Source organism: Aotus nancymaae, unplaced genomic scaffold (assembly GCF_030222135.1).
Source record: "Aotus nancymaae isolate 86718 unplaced genomic scaffold, 86718_ANA_hifiasm-v0.15.2.pri h1tg000028l, whole genome shotgun sequence".
In the NCBI taxonomy this organism is placed as follows: domain Eukaryota; kingdom Metazoa; phylum Chordata; class Mammalia; order Primates; family Aotidae; genus Aotus; species Aotus nancymaae.
In genome coordinates, this window is record NW_026988441.1 from 2,731,365 (window position 1) to 2,755,053 (window position 23,689).

Below are 23,689 nucleotides of genomic sequence, written 5' to 3' on the forward strand. Positions count from 1 at the left end.
TTTGTTGTTGTTGAGACAAGTCGCTCTGTCGCCCAGGCTGGGGTTCAGTGGCGCTATCTTAGCTAACTACAACCTCCACCTTCCAGGGTCAGGTGACTTTCCTGCCTCAGCATCCCGAGTAGCTGGGATTACAGACACCGTAACTCTACGCTCGCCTAATTTTTTTTGTATATTTAGTAGAGACGGGGTTTCACCAGGTTGGCAAAGTTGGTTTCGAACTCTTGACCTCAGGTGATTGGCCCGCCTCTGCCTCCCAGAGTGCTAAATTGCAGGCATGCGCCACCGCGCACGGCCAACTAAAATTAATTTCAATAGCAAAGAATTTTCCTGTATTCCACGTTGACTTCTCAGGGAGGTACTATTTCCCAGACGGCTGAGCTGCTCCAGACTCACTGGAGGGTTTCCTTTCCATAACCTGGAAAAAAGGCGCCCAGAGCGAGATGGAGGGAAGCTGAGGCCCTGCCCCCTTCTCGCCCCCGCAGACTTCTCACAGCACAGGCATCTCCTCCCCCGCGTCCCGCCGCTGCACCTTAGCGCCCTGCTCCTGCCACGCTCAGGCTCCACCCACCGCTTCTTGTCCCCTCCCCGCCGTGGTCAGGCCACGCCCAACTCCTCAGGGGTCCCGCCCCGGTCTGGCTTCTGTCCTGTACTGATTGGTACAGACCCGGAAGCGGATGGCGTCGACTGAAAGTCTCACCGCGGCGGGTGAGTTTTGGTCTTTCTTTTCCTGTCTGCGCTTCCCAGGCATCTGGTGCTGCTATACTGGGGACTTGGGGTCCCCACAGACCTGGAAATTCCATCCCCTGTTAACCCAGAGCAAATTGAGACGTCCGGGTGAGAGTGCGTGAGTCGCCCTGAGGCTGGTCCTCACCGGTTTTTCTGCAGTGGGGCCGTGCAGACACTTCCTCTAGGGGAATTTTCCTGCCGAAAACCCTTCCTGTCCCCTTCTCTAGTCTCGCGCTGTTTCAAGTCCTCACCCGCCAGCTGGATTCCCTGCTGGGCCTCCCAGCCTCACTCTCGTGGGTCCTTTGAGTGCAGCGCTGCAGCCTGGTCCTGAGGAGGCTCACTTTCTGCCTGGTCCTCGGAACATGCAGACCCCACTCCTGTCCTAAGGCACCATGGCCCTCAAACCTCCCTTCTCGTGTCGGGCCCTGCTGCTCCCCATTTCCAACCATTGAAAAATGTGCTCTTCCTGGAGGCCCTCTTACCCCATCTTCTTCCTGTTTTACCGGAAGGCAGCCTTGAGTGTGAGATGTTCAGGTTCTTGGCTGTTGAACATGGTATTGAAAAAAAAGAAAAAAACTCACAAAGTAACTAAAGAAGAAAGCCGCAAAAGCAGGAACTTATTCAATCAAGAAAACACTTCACTGGGTGGGAGTGGGCCCAAGCGAGCGTCTCTAGGGCCCCGTTTGCAAAGTTTTGGGAGTTAAAGTTTCTGTTGAATTCCTATAGGGCTACCCCTTATCTGGAAGAAAGATTTGGTCCTTGGCCAATGAAAAGCTGAGGTGAACCGGCCCGAAGCCAGAGCAGATGGGTGCCCTATGCAAAAGGGGTGGCCGGAGCTTGGCCTTTGCCACTCCTGGGCTCTTTCCTTTTCCATCTGAGACGTGGTGGAAGGGGGAGGGCTGTAGGGAGAGTGGCCTTTGATCCTTTGTTACTCCATGTGGGGAGATGGGGTTTTTCTTTTCGTCTAGTTTTGGAAAGTTCGCGTTAATTGACCTTAGATTTCCTGCCCCCAGACCCAGGACACAGGTGTTTCCCTTTTGTTTTTTTTGTTTTTTTTTTAAGACGGGGGTTTCACCGTGTTGGTCAGGCTGGTCTTGAACTCCGTACCTCAGGTGATCTGCCCGCCTTGGCCTCCAAAGTGCTTGGATTACAGGCGTGAGCCACCACGCCCGGCCCCTTTTCTTCTTTTTCATTGGTTTTGAGTCTCACTCTGTTACCCAGGCGGGAGAGCGGGGACAGGATCACAGCTCACTACAGCGTCAACCAACTGCGCTCAAGGAATCCTCCCACCTCACCTTCCTGAGTAGCTGCGACCACTGATAAGCGCCATCACACTGCGCTAATTTTTGTGTTCTTGGTAGAGACGGGCTTTCGCCATGTTCCATGTTCCCCAGGCTGATCTCCAACTCCAGCTGCATCAGCCTCCCAAAGTGCTGGGTTTACAGTCCTCAGCCTCCTGATTAGCTGGGATTTCAGGCGCGTGCCACCATGCCCCGCTAATTTTTGTATTTTTAATAGAAACCGGCTTTCACCATGTTGCCCAGGTTGGTCTCAAACTCCAGAGCTCAACTTTCCTGCTTGCTTTGGCCTCCCAAAGTGCTGGGATTACAGGCGTGAGCCACCACATGGCCAGTCCCGGAATTTTTTAGAGGAGGATGACCATTATTATTTTTTCCGTTTCTTTTTTTGAGACGGAGTTTCGCTCTTGTTACCCAGGCTGGAGTGCAATGGCGCGATCTCGGCTCACCGCAACCTCCGCCTCCTGGGTTCAGGCAATTCTCCTACCTCAGCCTCCCGAGTAGCTGGGACTACAGGCGCGCGCCACCATGCCCAGCTAATTTTTGTATTTTTAGTAGAGACGGGATTTCACCTTGTTGACCAGGATGGCCTCGATCTCTTGACCTCGTGATCCACCCGCCTCGGCCTCCAAAAGCTGGGATTACAGGCATGAGCCACTGCGCCCGGCCTATTTTTTTTCTTTATTTTCTTTATTTTTTTCCTTTCTTTCTTTCTTTCTTTTTTCTTTTTTTTTTTTTTTTTTTTTGAGGTACAGTGTCACTCTGTCAAAATGCAGTGGCACACTCTGGATCCCAGGCTAAAATGTAGTGGCACACTCTGGGATCACTGCAACCTCTGCCTCCCTGGCTCAAGTGATCTTTTTTCAGCTTCGCAAGTAGCTGGGACCACAGACCTGTGCCTTGAAGCCTGGCTACTTTTGTGTCTTTTTGGTAGAGAAGAGGTTTCACCAAGTTGCTCAGATTAGTCTCAAACTACTGGGCTCAAGTGCGCTGCCTGCCTCAACTTGCCAAAGTGTTGGGATTATAGAGGAGAGCCACCAGGCCTAGCTGGTCTTGGAATTTTCTAGAGAAGGAAGACTAAGGCAGCCTATTGGCCCTTCCAGGCCATCACATGGGAATCAGCCACACCTCCTTCTTACGCTCCTCAGAGCTTCTCAGGATGACTTGGTGAACTGTCTCCTGCAGTGAGCCTGAGTGAGTTCACCTGTAACAGAGAGGTGAGGAAGAACAACGGAAAAGCTCAGTCAGAGTGACACTGACCCCTGAAATGACTGACAAAATACAGTGGGTGGCTTGTCTTCACTAGGAGAGGGCAGTGCTCATATTTTTCTTTTCTTTTCTTTTTTTTTTGCACAGTCTTGCTCTGTCACACAGGCTGGAGTGCAGTGGTGTGATCTCACCTCACTACAACCTCCAGTCCCGGGTTCAAGCAATTCTCCTTTCTCACCCTCCCAAGTAGCTGAGATTGTAGTCACCCACCAGAATGACTGGCTAATTTTTTTGTATTTTTAGTAGTTTGCTGAGATGGTCTCAACCTCTTGACCTTGTGATTCACCCACATCAGCCTTCAAAAGTGTTGGAATTACAGGTCTGAGCCCCTGTGCCTGGCTAGTGCTTAGTTTTAACTCAAATTATGAATGGATTCCAGTCCTCCAAAAATTAAAAAAAAAAAAAAAAGGCACAAGAAGCACTAAAACAGGGGATTAGACCCAAATCACCTTGAACCTTATCATCTCATGGCTTTCACCCACCTGTACAGCTCCACGTCCCCTGCAGGCCTCTCCCCTGAGCCCTACAATCCTGTGTCACCTTGTCTCCTCTCTCTGTGGGGACATCACACAGGCATCACCACCTTCATGTGTCCATAAGTGACTCCTAAACCCCGAAACACATTCCCTGGGAGTCCGCACATCTCAGATGAGGGTGACTGTATTTCTGAGGACTTAGCCGAACTTTACAGCATGTTTTTAATTTATTTATTTGTTTTCTTTTTTTTCTTTTCTTTTTTTTTTTTTTTGAGACGGAGTTTCGCTCTTGTTACCCAGGCTGGAGTGCAATGGCGTGATCTCGGCTCACCGCAACCTCCGCCTCCTGGGTTCAAGCAATTCTCCTGCCTCAGCCTCCAGAGTAGCTGGGACTACAGGTGCATGCCACCATACCCAGCTAATTTTTGTATTTTTAGTAGAGACGGGGTTTCACCATGTTGACCAGGATGGTCTCGATCTCTTGACCTCGTGATCCACCCGCCTCGGCCTCCCAAAGTGCTGGGATTACAGGCGTGAGCCACCGCACCCAGCGTTATTTTTTTTTAAGATGGGGTTTCACCATGTTGGTCAGGCTGGTCTTGAACTCCCGACCTCAAGTGATCCACCCACCTTGGCCTCCAAAATGCTTGGATTATAGGTATGAGCCACCACACCCAGCCATGTTTTTTAAATATGGGAAATAATTTATAATATAAAGAGAAAATTACATGTATACGTGAAAGGAATGAGAAGATGCATCACTACCTAAATCATTATTTTGTTTTAATGAGTTTTGCTTGTTGCCCAGGATGGAGTGCAGTGCTGCTATGTCAGCTCACTGCAGCCTCCGCCTCCTGGGTTCAAATGAGTCTCCTGCCTCAGTCTCTCGAATAGCTGGTATTACAGGGGCACACCACCACAAGCTAATTTTGTATTTTTAGTAGAGACTGAGTTTCACTATGTTGGCCAGGCTGCCCTCGAACTCCTGACCTCTGGTGATTCACCCGACTTGGCTTCCCAAAGTGCTTGGATAACAGATTCGAGCTCTGCCACTGGCCTTTGTGTTCTGTTTTGTTTTGTTTTGAAATGAACTTTTGCTCTTGTCACCCAGGCTGGAGTGCTGTTGTGCATTTTGAGCTCACTGAAATCTTCTCCACCTTCTAGGTTGAATTGATCTCCTGCCTCAGCCTCCCAAGTAGCTGTGATAGCAGTCTTCTTCCAAAATTCTTTTGGGTTGTGGGAGAAAAAAGTTTGAAGACCTTGTCCCTACGGATGTGCGCCCCCAGGACCTCCCTGACCTCATCTCCTACCTGTGCCCTCCTCTCTCCCACTGCTCCAGCCACACGGGCGCTTTCCTTTTCCTGGGGCTGAGGGTGCTGCTGTCTCAGGGACTTCACTTGAACTGTCTCTGCCTAGGACTCCGGCCCCTCAGCTGCAAGTGACAAGCAGCCTTTCTTCCCTAGGTCTTTGTTCTGATATCACCTTCTCTGTAACAACCTTTGTGATCTCCCACAGCCCCCATTTGACATTACATCTGTGAAGCCAAAAAACCTTAGACCTCACTTAATTTAAAAAGATTCTTCTGCCAAGGTTGAGGGTGAACCTGTGACACAACCTCAGGAAGTCCTGGCGACGTGCCCAAGGTGGTGGTGGCACAGAATTTTACACATTTTAGGGAGACGAGGCATCAGTCAATATATGGAAGAGGTTCATTGGTTTGGTCTGGAAAGGTGGGACAACTTGAAGCAAAGGCAAAAAGACTTGAAGCAGGGAGGGGGCTTCCAGGTCACAGGTAAGTGACACACAAATACCACGTATCCCAGGTGATAGTGATCTGTGTGCAGCACTGAGCGTCAAGGCTCTGAGTCCTCCGTTTCTGAGGGCTGAGCTGAGCCTGTGATCCACAGAGAGGGGAGGGGCTGTGCTCTGCATGGGGTTTGGTCAGGGCTGGGTCTGTGCCCTGAAGGGGAGCTCAGTCCAGCCCAGCTCCCCACTGCTGCCTGGGGCTTCTCCAGGAGGGCAGTGAGATCTGAAGACCAGGGTGAAACACACACTTGTAGGTGTTCCTGTGGGACTTTCTTCTCTCTGCATGATCTCTGGTGCAGTGGGCAGCAGAGACCTGTCTTTCTACAGGGTGAGGTCTCCCCCGTGTGTGTGTTTGTCACAGGAAGGGAGTGAGTTGTTTCTAACCTTAAATCTATATTTTTCACATACAGGATTGTTTTCTAAAGGCTCACATTACATGAGGAACCAGCTCAGAAGAGCAAAGAAAAGGAGCCAGGCATGGCTCTTCCTCAGGTAAAGTGACACTCCTCGGTGGATTCATCTGTCTCTTTCCTCTCTGAAATGCCAGGTATTGTACTAGCCAGTCTGTTCTGGGTCTGAAGCGTCCTGCCTGACTCATTGGCTCGCACTCACCCATGCCTTTTCCCTCAGTTCCTGTCATCTGCTCTGAGATTCCATGTCTCCTGGGACGCAGTGACATGAACCTGGGAAGAGGCTCCACTGGGCATGGTGATGGGAAGGGCTGACACCAGACCTGGATGGACACGGGGTGTGGGCCCCGCGGTGTCAGTGCTGCTGGGAAGGCTGGATTGTTCAGGAGCCAGATGTGGATATCAGTTCTTTGTGAACCAGAGAAACTACATATGAAACACATAGGTTAATGTGCACAGATATCTGGTAAATTCTGGTAAAGGAGACCGATAAGTGGAGATATTTTGTATCTGATTTGGTAATGCAGTGAAAGCCACACTAGTAGATCAACATGTCTCTGACTCCAAACTTTGTTTTTTATTTTTTTACTTTTTTATTTTATTTATTTATTTTTGAGATGGAGTTTTGCTCTTGTTACCCAGGCTGGAGTGCAACGGTGCGATCTCAGCTCACTGCAACCTCTGCCTCCTGGGTTCAGGCAATTCTCCTGCTTCAGCCTCCCAAGTAGCTGGGATTACAGGCGCGCGCCACCATGCCCAGCTAATTTTTGTATTTTTAGTAGAGACGAGGTTTTTTTTTTTTTTTTTTTTTGAGACGGAGTTTCGCTGTTGTTACCCAGGCTGGAGTGCAATGGCGCGATCTCGGCTCACCGCAACCTCCGCTTCCTGGGTTCAGGCAATTCTCCTGCCTCAGCCTCCTGAGTAGCTGGGATTACAGGCACGTGCCACCATGCCCAGCTAATTTTTTGTATTAGTAGAGACGGGGTTTCACCATGTTGACCAGGATGGTCTCGGTCTCTTGACCACGTGATCCACCCGCCTCGGCCTCCCAAAGTGCTGGGATTACAGGCTTGAGCCACCGCGCCCGGCCAGAGACGGGGTTTCACCTTGTTGACCAGGATGGTCTCGATCTCTTGACCTCATGATCCTCCCGCCTCGGCCTCCCAAAGTGCTGGGATTACAGGCATGAGCCACCACGCCCGGCCTTGTTTTTTATTTTTTAAGAGACAGGATGTTAGTTTGAGTGTGATGGCTCACACCTGTAATCCCAGCACTTTGGGTGGTCAGGGTGGGTGGATCACTTGGGCTCTGGAGTTCAAGACCAGCCAGGCCGACATGGTGAAACCCCATCTCTTCTAAAAATACAAAAATTATCAGGGTGTGCTGGCGCACACTTGTAATAATCTCAGGTACTCAGGAGGCTGAGGCAGGAGAATCACTTGAACATGGGAGGTGGAGGTTACAGTAAGCCCAGATTGTGCCACTGCGCTCCAGCCTGGGTGACTGAGTGAGACTCCATCTCAAAAACAATAAATAGGAGGTGTCGCTCTGTGGCTTAGGTGTGGAGTACACTGGCAGGATTCAGTGTTTACAGCAGCCTCAGCTCCTGGGCTCAGGTGATTCCTACTGTGGCCTCTCAAAGAGCTAGAATGATAGGCGTGTCTCACCACACGCAGCCAATATTTCTATTTATTTATTTATTTATTTTAGTCTCGCTCTGCCACCCAAGCTGGAGTGCAGTGGTATGATCTTGGCTCACTTCAAGCTCCACCTTCTGGGCTCAAGTGATACTTCTGCCTCAGCCTCCTGAGTAGCTGAGACTACAGGCGCGTGCCACCACATCGGCCTATTTTTGTATTTTTTTAAAAATTTTATTTATTTATTTATTTATTTATTTTTTGAGACGGAGTTTCGCTCGTTACCCAGGCTGGAGTGCAATGGCGCGATCTCGGCTCACCGCAACCTCCGCCTCCTGGGTTCAGGCAATTCTCCTGCCTCAGCCTCCTGAGTAGCTGGGATTACAGGCATGAGCCACCATGCCCAGCTAATTTTTTGTGTTAGTAGAGACGGGGTTTCACCATGTTGACCAGGATGGTCTCGATCTCTTGACCTCATGATCCACCCGCCTCAGCCTCCCAAAGTGCTGGGATTACAGGCTTGAGCCACCGCGCCCGGCCTTATTTTGTGTTTTTAATAGAGACTGGGTTTCACCATGTTGGCCACACTGGTCTTGAACTCCTGATCTCATGATCTGCTCGCCTTGGCCTCCTTAAGTGCCGGGATTACACGTGTGAGCCCAGCTCTATGTTTTCTTCTTCTTTGTATATTTTTCATATTTGTGAGTAACCCCCCATATAGATACCGAGGAAGGAGAACTAAGCAGAAAACTGGCACAATTAAGGCCTGAAGAATATCTCAGTTTATAGCATTACTACTCAGTTATTTTTGTTTACATAATCCTTTATATAATCATGTAATAGTTTATAGTATTAGGACTTGAAGAATATCTTAATTTATAATGTCACTACTCAGTTATTTCCCTTTATATAATCCTCTATATATTATCATATGTTAGTTCATAGATTGAGTGCCTAAAGAATATCTTACCACTCAGTTACTTCCCTATATAAGTATATCTTAGTTCACAATTGGAGGAATGCCTAGAGCAGACACAGTACAGAGCGTGAATTAAGGAATAAGCAGCTTATAATCGGAGGAATGCCTAGATCAGACATAGTATAGAGCATGAATTAAGGAATAAGCAGCTTATGATTGGAGGAATGCCTAGAGCAGACACAGTACAGAGCATGAATTAAGGAATAAGCAGCTTATAATTGGAGGAATGCCTAGAGCAGACACAGTGCAGAGCAAGATTTAAAGGAAAATCAGTTATACCAGGACAAGAACCCATGGCCCAGGTGGCAGCGTTCAGTATGGTAAAGATACCCGCTGTATGGCAGGCTTGGGGCAAGAGCCACTCCTCCTGATAAAGGAGTTGTAGGACCTTGCTCCAGTTCTTGTGGAAGGCTGCCCTCAGAACGGCAATCCACCTTGGTGACTGTGAACTCTATCAGCTCTTGCTACTGTGCTGCTTGAAAAGCATCTTCCCATAGAACTCATTAGAAGCTGCCAGCTGGTGGCGGTAGACCCTGACAGCTCTGTTACCGCTGTGTGACTTAAAGCATCCTCCTATAAATCTTCTTAGAATTAGCATGCCCATAGATAGAGATATTGCACACTGCACCCTCTTTGCTGGGCATGGCTCACTTCCATGCCTCGGGGACCTAATGGGGGTGGACCCCTTACTGCACACAGCGCTTGCCTCCATGACCTAATGGGAATGGGCCCCTTGCTGTGCACTGTCCACCTCCTAGCCTGGGTGCCCTAATGGGGGTGGACCCCTTGTTTTATTGCTCACGACCCTATCACTATCCTTAAAGATGATTCCACTCACCGCCCTGCCCCCTAACGTATACACGATAAATAAACACACTTCTGGATGTTTGGGACCTCGCCTGACTCTGCTTATAGGTGGCGTGGCCCCCCGAGTCCAGCTGCATTTTCCTTGTACTTCTGTGTCCTTTCTCTTTATTTCTTGGATCCTGCTCCTCAGCACAGCATAAGGGAAACCCCACGACCCTGTGGGGCCCTCAGCCCTACAATATTGTCCATAAAATGAAGACTTCCACAGTGACTTTGGAGATCTTAAAATCTCTCATGAAAAAGTGCAGTAAAATGCATCTATAGAGAAAAAATGTTCAAAAACACCTTACCGTAGGTTTGTCAGAAAACAGTCTGATGAAGTGGATACTTAATTTCTCTTTTCTCATTTTGTGTGAAGGTGATAACTCAGTCCTCCATAATGTTTGTTGAAATGTGTTTTTCATTTTAGGGACACTTGACTTTCAAGGATGTCGCTATAGAATTCTCTTTGGCGGAGTGGAAATGCCTGACCCGTGCACAGAGGGCTTTATACAGGGAAGTGATGTTGGAGAACTACAGGAACCTGGAGTCTGTGGGTGAGGAAAACGTCCCTCCAGACATGAGGAATCTGCCCTTGTCTATCTTGGGTTTTTCTGGTTTTGTATTCTCTGTTGTGATTTTGCCCTATACATGCTCTCTCTTTTTTTTTTTTTTTTTGATAAGCAGTTTTGCTCTTCCTGACCAGGCTGGAGTGCAATCGTGTGATATCAGCGCACTGTGACCTCCACCTCCCTGGTTGAAGTGATCCTCCTGCCTCAGCCTCCTAAGTAGCTGGGATTATAGGCATGTAATACCACACACGGCTACTTTTTTTTTTTTTTTTTGAGACAGAGTCTCACTCCACCGCCAGGTGCCAGGCTGGAGTACAGTGGTGCAATCTTGGCTCACTGCAGCCTCGCCTCCCAGGTTCAAAAAATTCTCCTGCCTCAGCTTCCCGAGTAGCTGGAACTACAGGTGCTCGCCACCACGCCCAGCTAATTTTTGTATTTTTAGTAGAGATGGGGTTTCACTATGTTGGCCACGATGGTCTCGATCTCTTGACCTCATGATCCGCCCACCTCGGCCTCCCAAAGTGCTGGGATTACAGGCATGAGCCACCACGCCCGGCCACACAGCTAATTTTTGTATTTTTAGTAGAGACAGGATTTCATTATGTTAGCCAGGCTGGTCTCGACCTCCTGACCTCAGGTGATCCATCCACCTCTGCCTCTCAAAGTACTGGGATTATAGGCCTGAGCCACCATGCCTGCCCTATGAACATATTTCTGATGAAACATTTTGGTTGAGTTGATGTCTTCATGAGGATATGAGGGCCTGGCCTTTGCTAGTCTGTCACCTTCACTTTTCATCTCTCATTTATTCCAGAGACTGTTTAAAATCTAGAGGTATGATTTCAAATAATATGGGATCCAGGAAATGAGACACCATTGTTTTTATATAAGGAACGAGATTTACCCTTCGATTTTCATGTAGCAAACATTTAGTCAGCACATTATTGTTTTTCTTCACTAATGTAACCAATCACATGTGTAGACAAAAATCTCCAGCCGGCCCTGCTTCTTTCTTTGTTTCTTTTGAGGTGGAGTCTTGCTCTGACACCCAGGCTGGAGTGCACTGTCATGATCTTGGCTCACTGAAACCTCTGCTTTTCAGGTTCCAGCAATTCTCCTGCCTCAACCTCCTGAATAGCTGGGATTACAGGCACATGCTACCACACCTGGCTAATGTTTTGTGTTTTTGTACTAGAAACGGGGTTTGACCATCCTGCCCAGCCTGGTCTCAAGCTCCAGACCTCATGATTTACCTGCCTTGACCACCTAAAGTGCTGGGATTACAGGCTGGAATAGACCGAGACTGGCCTGGACCTGTTTTCACAAACACATCTGTATGTAGTCAGCCGGGGGATCACTCTTCACCCCCACAGTCTCCTACATTGCTGTACTCTGTTTCAGACAGTTTACTTGTTTTTTCTGGTGTGTACACAGTTCTGGAATGTACATGGGATTTTGTTGAGTCTATGCCTGAAACTGAAATCAGAGGCCGTGTAATTGAAGAGATGTAAAACTGCCTTCCCCTGAGGTCACTGCTGCTGCTGTTCTGGCTCTCCTTCCTTCTTGTCCCTGCCCATATTGTAATTTGTACATTTAACCTTGGGTCAACATTTTACCGTTTGCTAAATTAGTTCCACTTCCCTCCAAGCTCAAAATTTGGTCTATGCTGGTGGGATTATATTCCCACAGACGAGCCTGCACACAGTTCCCTCCTGCATGCCCATTACTTCTGCCCTCCACCCTTGCCCTTCCTTTCCTGGCCTTGCCTCACATGCTACATTGATCTGGATGCAAAGTGCTGCTGCTTTCCAGCCTGTTGATTCTGTGATGGTGAACACCCCAATTTCCACATGAGCCCCTCCCCTCCAACATGACTCTCATTGATGTAAGTCAAGACCTTATACATCCACTGGACATAATTATAGGAGGCTGCCTAAATCCGTGTGTGCAGGGCCTGTTGACTCAGCACATTCTCCATGAGCGATGGCTCGGCATCACTGTCCATGGCACAGCTCAGCGTTTCTATCCCCCTTCATGTATTTCTTTCTGTCTTCTTGTATTTTCTGTGACTGATTGTTTTCTGTACTACCTGGGTGACTGTTGTGCTTAAGAATGTGTCATGGGATCCTTCAGGCCCAGGATCAAGTTTTGTCTCTCACTTACCAAACGTATAAATTGGGTCAAGTACATGAATACTGTGGGCCTGCTGTGCTTATTTGATAAGTAATAGCTTGCCTCCGTGTTCCTTTTTTTTTTTTTTTTTTTCTTGAGATGGAGTTTTCCTGTTGTTGCCCAGGCTGGAGTGCAGTGGCACAATCTTTGCTCACTGAAATCTCCGCCTCCTGGGTTCAATCAGTTCTCATGCCTGAGGCTTCTGAGTAGCAGGGATTACAGGCATGCGCCACCACACCTGGCTGATTTTGCTTTTTTTTTTTTTTTTTTTGAGATGGAGTTTTGCTCTTGTTACCCAGGCTGGAGTGCAATGGCACGATCTCGGCTCACCGCAACCTCCGCCTCCTGGGTTCAGGCAATTCTCCTGCCTCAGCCTCCTGAGTAGCTGGGATTGCAGGCACACGCCACCGTGCCCAGCTAATTTTTTTGTATTTTTAGTAGAGACGGGGGTTTCACCATATTGACCAGGATGGTCTCGATCTCTTGACCTCGTGATCCACCCACCTCGGCCTCCCAAAGTGCTGGGATTACAGGCGTGAGCCACCGCGCCCGGCTGATTTTGCATTTTTGGTAGAGATGTGGTTTCTCCATGTTGGTCAGGCTGGTTTTCAACTCCATCCTCAGGCGATCCACCCACCTGGGCCTTTCAAAGTGTTGGGATTACAGGTGTGAGCCACCACGCCTGGCTGCCTCCAGGTTTTAAAAACAAGTTAATTAGATGTCTTCACATATTGAAAGTTTTATAGTACAGATTCTAAACTTTCTTTGTTTAACGATTTGTCAGCCTTCGATGATGTTGATGATGAGATGCCCATTTTTCTATCTCAGTCATTTCTCTGTCATGTCAGAAATAGCTTTGACTGGCTGGCCGCAGTGGCTCATGCCTTTATTCCCAGCACTTTGGAAGGCCAAGATGGTTGGATCGCTTCAGGTCAAGAGTTTGAGTCCAGTCAGGCCAGCATGCTAAAACCTTGAATCTACTAAATACAAAAAAATTGACTGGGTATGTTGGCTCACACCTGTAATCCCAGCACTTTGGTAGTCCAAGATGGGCAGATAACCTGTGGTCAGGAGTTTGAGACCAGCCTTGCCAACATGGTGAAACCCTGTCTCTACTAAAACTACACAAATTAGCTTGGTGTGGTGGCATGCACTTGTAATCCCAGCTACTTGGTAGGCTGAGGCCAAAGAATTATTGGATCCTAGGAGGCGAAAGTTGCAATGAGCCTAGATCACGCCACTGCACTGCAGCCTGGATGATGGAGTGAGACTCTGATAAACACACACACCCATACACATGCATGCACGCGTGCACACACACACTTAGGCTGTAGTCTCAGCTACTTGCACGCGCGCACACACACACACACTTTCTCGCTCTCTTTCTCTCTCAGCCAGGCTGTAGTCCCAGCTACTTGGCAGTCTCTAACAGGAGAATCTCTTTAGGCAGGAGAATGATACCATTACACTCCAGTTTGGGTGATAGAGCATGACTCACTCTCAAAAAAAAAAAAATAGGTTAAACTGGGAAGCTTAAGACACAGAGATTTATTTATTTTGAATTTAGAAAGTGAGAAATCCAAGAGCAAGGTGCAGCCAAATTGGTTTCTGGTGAGAGCCTTCTTTGTGATTTAGCCCAAGCATCTTCCTGCTGTGTTATGTCTCGGTGGAAAGAGGAACAGGCAACAAGCTCTTTAATGTCTTTTTTAATAAAAGCACTAGTCCTGGTCAGGAGCCGTGGAGTTTCTATTTTGTAGATATCTCTTCCAAATGCATAATGAAGAAGTTTTCATCAACAGGGCAAGGCAATACAGAAGTGTTCCACACAGGGACATTGGAAAGAGATGAAAGTCATCACATTGGAGAGTTTTGCTTCCAGGAAATTGAGAAAAATATTCATGACTTTGAGTTTCAGTGGCAAGAAGATGAACGAAATAACCATGAAGCACCCAGGACAAAATTTAAAAAGCTGACTGGTAGTACAGACCAATAAGATCAAAGGCATGCTGGAAACAAGCCTATTAAAGATGAACTTGGAGTAATCTTTCATTCGCATCTTCCTAAACCTCACATATTTCAGATTGAAGGGAATGTTGGTAATCAGGTTGAGAAGTCTGTCGATGATGCTTCCTTACTTTCAACATCCCAAATAATTTTTTTATAGCCAAAACCCATATTTCTAATAACCATGACAGTAATTTCCTCCATTTTTCATTACTTGCACAGAAACAGGAAGTACACATGAGAGAAAAATCTTTCCAATGTCTTGAGAGTGGGAAAGGCTTTAACTGTAGCTCATTCTTTTCATTTATTTTTTGTTCATTTATTTTTTTCTTTTCAGCCAACGGCAACCTCAATTGTAGCTCATTCTTAAGGAAACAGATAAACCATTTAGGAAAGAAACAATATGAATGTGATGTGTGTGGCAAGGTCTTTAATGAGAAGCGATGTCTTGAAGGTCATCGTAGATGTCACACTGGTGAGAAACCTTACAAGTGTAATGAGTGTGGCAAGTCCTTCAGTCACAAGTCATGCGTTCTACGCCATCGCAGAGTTCATACAGGAGAGAAACCTTACAAGTGCCATGAGTGTGGCAAGACCTTCAGTCAGATGTCATCCCTTACATGCCATCGTAGACTTCATACTGGAGAGAAACCTTACAAGTGTAATGAGTGTGGCAAGATGTTTAATAAGGTATCATACCTTACATACCATCACAGACGTCATACTGGAGAGAAACCTTACAAGTGTAACGAATGTGGCAAGACCTTTAGTCGAAAGTCATCCCTTACATGCCATCGTAGATTTCATTGTGGAGAGAAACCTTACAAGTATAATGAGTGTGGCAAGACCTTCCATGAAATGTCATCTCCTACATGCCATTGTAGACTTCATACGGGAGAGAAACCTTACAAGTGTCACGAGTGTGGCAAGACCTTCAGTCAGGTGTCATCCCTTACCTGCCATCATAGACTTCATACTGGAGAGAAACCTTACAAGTGTCATGAGTGTGGCAAGACCTTCAATCAGAAGTCATCCCTTACATGCCATCGTAGACTTCATACTGGAGAGACACCTTACAAATGTGAAAAATGTGACAAAGGTTTCACTCGCAAATCACACCTTGAAATGCATAAGATAATCCATACTGGAGAGAAACCATACAAATGTATGGTTTGTGATAAGGCTTTTGCATGTAATTCATACCTGGCAAAACATACTAGAATTCACACTGGAGAGAAACCTTACAAGTGTAATGAGTGTGGCAAGACCTTTAGTCATACATCATCCCTTACATGCCATCGTAGACTTCATACTGGAGAGAAGCCTTATAAGTGTCATGAGTGTGGCAAGAAATTCCATCAGATGGCATCCCTTACATACCATCGTAGTAGACTTCATACTGGAGAGAAACCTTACAAGTGTCATGAGTGTGGCAAGACCTTCCGTCAGATATCATATCTTGTATACCATCGTAGACTTCATACTGGACGGAAACCTTACAAGTGTAATGAGTGTGGCAAGACCTTCATTCGAAAGTCAAACCTTACATACCATAGTAGACTTCATGCTGGAGAGACCTTACAAATGTAAGGTTTGTGACAAGGCTTTCTAGCGTGATTCATACCTGGCACAAAATACTAGAATTCACACTGGAGACAATCCTTACAACTGTAATGAGTGTCCAAGACCTTCAGTAGTAATTCATCACCTGTAATTGACAACCTCTCATGCCTGCCTTGTACAACAACTATCCCCCTCTCCAATGTGAAGACCCACCCCCCAGCATCTTCTTCCTCTGCAGCAGGTAGACAAATGTATGTTTAGGTGGAAACTGGAGGGTGGTGTGTATCCGGGCATTCCTAACCCCAGAAATCTCAGTTTTCCATGGACCAAGAAATTAAAATGGTTCTAAATCCTCACTACTACTGGTCCAAATGAGCTGTGTTACTTCCCCTCCTAGTAGGATCTGGCACAGCAGCCGGGATAGGCACCAAAATAGGAAGCATCAGCACTTCAGCCCATTTCTGTCATAAACTGTCCCGGGAACTCAATGATGACATGGAAAGGGTGGCCAATTCCCTGGCCTCCCTCCAGAACCAGTTAAATTCCCTAGCCACAGTAGTCCTACAGAATTGCAGAGCCTTGGGCTTATGGCTCAGAAGGGAGTTACCTGCCTCTTCTACAGGAAGGGCGTTGCTACTATGTCAGTCAGTCCGGAGTAGTAACAGGAAAAGTTAAAGACCTAAGGGACCGCACTCAAAGGCGGTGCACAGTCAGCAGCTGGAGCTTCCCAGGGCTCGGAACCTGGATCCACTGGGCTCTTCCCCTCCTTGGGCCTTTACTAGTAATCTTCCTGGCCCTTACCTTTGGTCCCTGTATGATTAACATACTCCAGTGCTTCACGGAAGCCACGGTTGTCAGACAGCTGCCCAGTTGCTAGCCTTTTGGGGGTACAAGCCCCTGAGCACAGCCATTGATTTGTAAAAGGTGATACTCCACATGTAACATAAAGAGCATTGGCCGGGCGCCGCGGCTCAAGCCTGTAATCCCAGCACTTTGGGAGGCCGAGGCGGGTGGATCACGAGGTCAAGAGATCGAGACCATCCTGGTCAACATGGTGAAACCCCGTCTCTACTAAAAATACGAAAAATTAGCTGGGCATGGTGGCGTGTGCCTGTAGTCCCAGCTACTCGGGAGTCAGGAGAATTGCCTGAACCTGGGAGGCGGAGGTTGCATTGAGCCGAGATCGCGCCATTGCACTCCAGCCTGGGTGACAAGAGCGAAACTCCATCTCAACAACAACAAAAAAAACATAAAGAGCATCAAAGGGGTAGAGATGGAAGGCCTGTGTGAAAGGCCTGTGGAAAATTTCCTGAGTGTCTAAAATAGCTGCCTCAGCTACCTTATCTGCTTTTGTGCTTCTGTACATCTGCTTCCTGCTTACTAGCGAAAAAGCCCCCTGCACAATTGCTACATTGCCTGAAAATCGTGAGTTACTTCCCTTGCCCCTAACCTATAAGAACCGTGTACTGACTCTGGCCGGGGTCCAGACTTTTGGGTGCTCACCTGTCTGGGCCCACTGGTGTAATAAACTGGTCCTCTGACACTCTGAGTGGCATTTGGGTTTCTTGTCAGGAGGAATTCCAGGAACAACATGTGCAAAATTTTGATTTTTTTTTTTCATTGAGATGGAGTCTCCCTCTGTCACCAGCCAAGAGTGCATGGTGCAATCTCAGCTCACTGCAACCCCCTGCCTCCCCAGTTCAAGCAATTCTCCTGCTTCAGCCTTCTGAATAGTTGGGCCTACAGGTACTGGCCACCATGACCAGATAATTTTTGTAGTTTTAGGAGAGATGGGTTTTCACCATGTTGGGCAGGATGGTCTTGATCTCTTGCCCTCATGATCCACCCACCTCAGGCTCCCAAAGTGCTAGGATTATAGGTGTAAGCCACCACGCCTGGCCAATCTGCAAGATTTAACTGAGTAATACTGTATACTGCATAAGCAGAATTACTAACAATATTTATGTTTTGTGAGGAAACGTTTGTAAGGCAATTGTTAGGGCACTTTGCTTGTTGCATAGTTTTAAAATGGTTTCGGATTTTGTGTTGCTCATTTGGCATGGCACTTTGCCACACTCCAGCTGTTTTTGTTGTAGTTTTGAACCATTTGTAAAGACAGCAGCGGCCTGAAGCAAGGGCTTAGAGATAACAATAGACAAATTTCACAGGCACAGTTTGTAAAAAGTTTAGAAGCTTAGAGGCTGGTAAATGAAAGCTGATATTACTAATAAAGTTAGCTATTGCTATTTGCACTGAGAGAGTATGAAATTGTATTTTGCTTAATGGTAGGAAAAGAGCAGCAGGATTTTTTTTTATAATTAGACGTAACGCTGGCATCCCTTTATGAGAAGAGAAGCTATTAAAGTTGTGGCTTTTTGTATAGTTTAGAGGGATTATAGACAGGTACATAACATATAAAATACAGAAATGGCCAAAGATAAGGCCGGGAGCAATATCTCACCCCCGTAATCCCAGCATTTTGGGAGGCCGAGGCGGATGGATCACAGGATCAGGAGTTAAAGACAGGTCTGGCCAACATGGTGGAAACCTGTCTGTACTAAAAATACAAAAATTAGCAGGCATGGTGGTGCGTGCCTGTAATTCCAGGTAGTCAGGAGGCTGAGGCAGGAGAATTACTTAAACCGGGACCTAGGAAACAGAGGTTGCAGTGAGCCAAGATCACGCCCCTCCACTCCGGCCTGAACTAAAGAGCTAAACTGTCTCAAAAAATAAAAGGGGGAAAAAAAAGAAAAATTAATGATATTAAAAATGACTAAAGATAAAACCTATTTGTTAAGGCATAAAAGGGATGGATATTTTAAGTGATTTTTCCCATATTTAGGCCCTTTAAAGTTATCAGAATGTGATTACAAGTTGCTAGGATAATAAACCTGCATTGAGTTAACGTAAGTGTGTAAAATAATGAGAACCCTCCCCCAAAATCTTTTTTAAATGTTTTTTGTTCTGGCCATTTTTCTGCATTAGCATTTAGCTGGTATGTTTTAGAAGTGAGCTTGGGAAGGCAGGGCTGTGGCCGGTTTTTTCCCTTTGCTGTGAGCTTTTGAAGCGGCCTCTCTTTAATATCCTGCCACCTGCTGCTGCTCTCATCCTTAGAGGAAGGAAGGAAGATGACAGGTGGCAGCGAGAGGCTAAAGAAAATTTTTTTTTTTTTACTTGGGAGGCTGAGGAAGAGAATTCCTTGCACCTGGGAGGTGGAGCTTGCAGTGAGCTGAGATCATGTCACTGCGCTCTAGCCTGGGTGACAGAGCAAGACTGCGTCTCCAAAAAAACAAGCAAACAAAAAACTGTCATAATTATAGCAGTAGCAATGACTGACAGTTTTGAACTCTTCCCATGTGCTAAACTCTGTTCTTCGTGCTTCCCATGTCCTCAGCCGTAAACTTACACACTGTCCCATGAGGAAAGATCTGGACTTGGAGAGGACTGCCTCACACACACTCTGGGAAAGCGGCCACAAATCAAAGAGCTAAAGCTGTCAACAAAACCCCTGAATCCAGATGCCTGGGATTCAGCTTTGAATGTCACCCCCTAAGTAACACTCACAGCTTCACACCTACACTGACAGTGGTTTACCTAGTGGAGAGAAGTGAGAGAAGTCCAAGGCTGGGAACATGGAGCGCCGTACAAGGTCACTGAATAGTCACACAGGCGTGCATGCAACCCTTTATCACCCTTCTTGCTTTTGTTTCTTGGCAGAGTCTCAGTCTGTCACCCAGGGTGGAGTGCAGTGGTGTGATCTCAGCTCACTGCAACCTGTGCCTCCCGGTTCAAGTGATTACAGGCGCCTACCAGCATGCCTGGCTAATTTTTATATTTTTAGTAGAGATGCAGTTTTACCACCTTGACCAGGCAGGTTTTGAACTCCTGACCTCGTGTGCCACTGCTCCCGGCAATCAACAGTTTTTTTTTTTTTTTAAATCGTAACACCCTTCTACAATTAGATCATGATAGTTTTTTGATTCCTTTTTTTTTTTTTTTTTAAGACGGAGTTTCGCTCTTGTTACCCAGGCTGGAGTGCAATGGCGCGATCTCAGCTCACCGCAACCTCCACCTTCTCGATTCAAGCAATTCTCCTGCCTCAGCCTCCTGAGTAGCTGGGATTACAGGCACGCGCCACCATGCCCAGCTAATTTTTTGTATTTTTAGTAGAGACGGGGTTTCACCATGTTGACCAGGATGGTCTCCATCTCTTGACCTCGTGATCCACCCGCCTCGGCCTCCCAAAGTGCTGGGATTACAGGGGTGAGCCACCGCGCCCGGCGATTCTGACTTTCATTTCTCTCTCTCTCTCTTTTTTTGACAGACTCAATCTGTCAACCAGGTGGAGTGCAGTGGTACATTCTCAGCTCACTGCAACCTTTACCTCCCGTGTTCAAGCGATTGTCCTGCTTCAGCCTCATGAGTAGCTGGGACTACAGGAGCTCACCACGATGCTGAGCTAATTTTCTGTATTCATACTAGAGACGAGGTTTCACCACGTTAGTCAGTGTGGTCTCAGTCTTTTGACCTCATGATTCTCCCGCCTTGGCCTCCTAAAGTGTCGGGATTACAGGCATGAGCCACCACGCCCAGACTTTTCCTTTTTTCTTTTCTTCTTTTTTAAGACAAAGTTTGGCTCTTGTCGCCCAGGCTGGAGTGCAATGGTGCAATCTCGGCTCACTGCATCTTCCACCTCCCAGGTTCAAACAAATCTCCTGCCTCAGGCCGCTGAGTAGCTGGGATTACAGGTGCCCGCCACCGTGTCCGGCTAATTTTTGTATTTTTAGTAGAGACGAGGTTTCACTACATTGACCGGGCTGGTGGTCTCCAACTCCTGACCTCAGTTGATCTGTCCGACTCAGCCTCCCAAAGTGCTCAAATTACACGCATGAGCCACCGTGCCCGACCCTGACTTTGTTTTTTATAAAGCCGTTGGACTTTGTCGACTCTGCAATAGCACTTGTATTTTAGCTCATCTTGATAATGAATATCACGTGTTATGTTGAACAGACTATCTAACATATCTATGGAGAAAACATTGTATTTAGTTTTTATAATTTTTTTTTTTTTTTTAGAGTCACTATGTCACCCAGAGCTGGGGTGCAGTGGTGTAATCTCAGCTAACTGCAATTTCTGCCTTCTGGGTTCACGCTATTCTCCTGCCTCAGCCTCCCGAGTAGCAGTATTAGAGGCGAATGACACTAAGTATGCCCACCTAGGTTTTTGTATATTTAGCAGAGACGGGGTTTCACCATGTTGGCAAACCTGGTCTCGAACTTCTGACCTCAGGTGATCCACCCAACTCGGCTTCCCAAAGTGCTGGGATTACAGGCGTTAGCCACCGCGTCTGGCCCAATAAAATTAATTTCAATGGCAAGGAATTGGGGGGTGGGGAGGGATAACGGGGAGAAATGCCGGATATAGATGAAGGGAGAATAGAGGCAGCACCAAACCACCAGGTTATTTATGCACCTATGCAACAACCCTGCATGAACTGCACCTGTACCCCTGAACCTAAAGTAAAACTTAATAAAAACAGCAATGAATTTTTCTGGATGCAATTACTACTCGAGGTTCACTTCTCAGAGAGGTGCTGTTTCCCAGACTGCTGAGCTGCTTCAGCTTCACTGACGGGTTTTGCCATCAAAACCCGGAAAAAAGGGGCTGAGAGTCAGATGAGGGAAGTTCAAGCCCCGCCCCCTTGCCGCCCCCGGGCACCCCTCACAGCCAAAGCCTCTTCTAACCGGCGCCCCGCCCCTCGTCCTTCGAGCCCCGCCCCGGACTCGCTCAGACCCCGCCCTCTTCTACGTCTTTTTCCGGTTCGGCCTGGCCCCGCCCGCCTCGTGTGTCCGGCTGAGGCCTGGCTTCTGTCCTGCGCTGATTGGCACAGGCCCGGAAGTGGATGGCGTGGACTGAGGGTCACATCGTGGTGCGTAAATTTTGCTCTGTTTGTTTTGTCTGCGCTTCCCAGGTCTCTGGTGCTTCTGTACTGGGGGCGTGGAGTCCTCACAGACCTGGATATTCCAGCCCCTCTTTGTCAACCCAGAGCAAATTGAGACGGCCGGTTGAGAGTCCGTGAGTCGCTTCCTTTTGAGGTTAAAGTCGTCCTGAGGCTGGTCCCGTCCCCGTTCTTTCCGCAATGGGCCTTGCAGACGTCTGTGGCGGAATTTTCATGCTCAAAACCCTTCCTGTCCCCTCCTTCCGTCTTGCGCTGTTTCAAGTCCTCACCCGCGATTTGGATTCCCGCCGTGGGCGTCTCTCAGCCTCGCTCTTGTGGGGCCCTGGAGCGCAGTGTGCAGCCCCAGTCCCGGGGAGGCGCGTCCTCGGCCCAGTCCTGGGATTTTTGCAGACCCCACCCCTTCCGAAGGCGCTGTCGTTCCCCACCTCCCTCCTCCTGTCGGGCCCTGCTGCTCCCCTGTTTCAATCCCTGGCAAACGTGCTCTTGCTGGAGGCAGCCCTCTTATCCCATCCTCGCCCTGTTTTACCAGAAGGTAGCCTTGAGTTTGAGATGACCAGGCTCGTGGCTGTTGAACGTAGAAAAAGAAAAGAAAAAACACGAAATAACAAACGAATGAAGCAGCGAAAGCAGAAAGCATTAATTTATTGAACTAAGAAATCACTCCACAGGGTGGGAGTGGGCCCTAGGGAGCACCTCCAGGGCTCCGTTTACAAAATTTTGGGGGGTTAAAGTCTTTCTTCTGAGTTCCTATGGGCTACCCCTTATCTGAATAAAAGATGTGGCCCTTGGCTGAGGTGAATTGGCCTGAGGCCAGAGCAGATGGGTGCCCTATGCAGAAGGGATGGGCAGTCCTTTGCTCTTTCCCTTTCCATCCGAGACGTGGTGGAAGCGGGAGGGCTGTAGGGAGAGTAGCCTTTGAATCTTTGTTACTCTGGATGGGAAGATGGGGTTTTTCCTTTTCTTCTAGTTTTGGAAAGTTCGCATTAATTGGCCTTAGATTCCCTGACCCCAGACCCAGGACCCAGGTGTTTCCGTTTTCTCTTTTTTTTAATTAAATTAAATTTTATTATTATTTTTTTAAAAAAGATCCTTCCCTCTCTACTTCTCCTGTCTGATTCTGACTTCCTCCATCTAGCCAGACTCAAGGCTAATCCTTTGTCTCCTGCTCCCATTTCTCTTTATTCCCTTTCTTTATTTTATTTTATTTTTTAAGATGGGGTTTCACCATGTTGGTCAGGCTGTTCTTTAACTCCTGACCTCAGGTGATCCGCCCACCTTGGCCTCCAAAGTGCTTGGATTACAGGCGTGAGCCACCACACCTGGCCCCTTTTCTCTTTTTTATTGGAGATGGGTGTCACTCTGTTACCCAGGTAAAAGAGCGGTGACAGGATCACAGCTCACTGCAGTGTCAACCTTCTGCGATGCAGGGATCCTTCGACCTCAGCCTCCAGAGTAGCTTCGACCACAGATGGGCGCCACCACAGCGAGCTAATTTTTGTGTTCTTGGTAGAGATGGGCTTGCAACCTCTGCCTCTCAGGTTTAAGCAGTTCTCCTGCCTTAGCCTCCTAAGTAACTGGGACTATAGGTGTGTGCCAGCATGCCCAGCTAATTTTTGTATTTTTAGTGGAAACCAGGTTTCACAATGTTGGTCAGGCTGGTCTTGAACTCCTTACCTCGGGATCCCTTGCCTGGACCTCCCAAAGTGTTGGGGATTACAGGCATTAGCCACGGCGCCCAGCCTGTTTTGTCAGTTTTTTTTTTTTTTTTTTTTTTTTTAGATGGAGTCTTGCTCTATCGCCAGCTCTATCGGCTGGAGTACAGTGGTGCAATCTCGGCTCACTGCAACCTCTGCCTCCTGGGTTCAAGCGGTTCTTCTGCCTCAGCCTCCCGAGTAGCTGGGACCACAGGCACGTGCCACAATGCCCGGCTATTTTTTGTATTTTTAGTAGAGACGGGGTTTCACCATGTTGG

General features: G+C 47.6%; 1 protein-coding gene and 1 pseudogene across 1 annotated transcript in view; both read left to right on the forward strand.

Annotated features, from left to right (window-relative positions):
* The first annotated feature begins 655 nt into the window (after positions 1 to 655).
* The window catches only part of LOC105734491 (zinc finger protein 813-like), a 39,789-nt gene continuing 16,755 nt past the window's right edge, over positions 656 to 23,689 (forward strand). The window contains exons 1-3 of the mRNA XM_064380898.1: positions 656 to 705; positions 5,986 to 6,067; positions 9,878 to 10,004. Of these exons, the coding sequence (XP_064236968.1) occupies positions 6,053 to 6,067; positions 9,878 to 10,004 (142 nt within the window). The 5' untranslated portion in view covers positions 656 to 705; positions 5,986 to 6,052. The remainder of the gene's footprint in view (positions 706 to 5,985; positions 6,068 to 9,877; positions 10,005 to 23,689) is intronic.
* On the forward strand, positions 10,208 to 17,307 carry LOC135276708 (zinc finger protein 888-like; annotated as a pseudogene).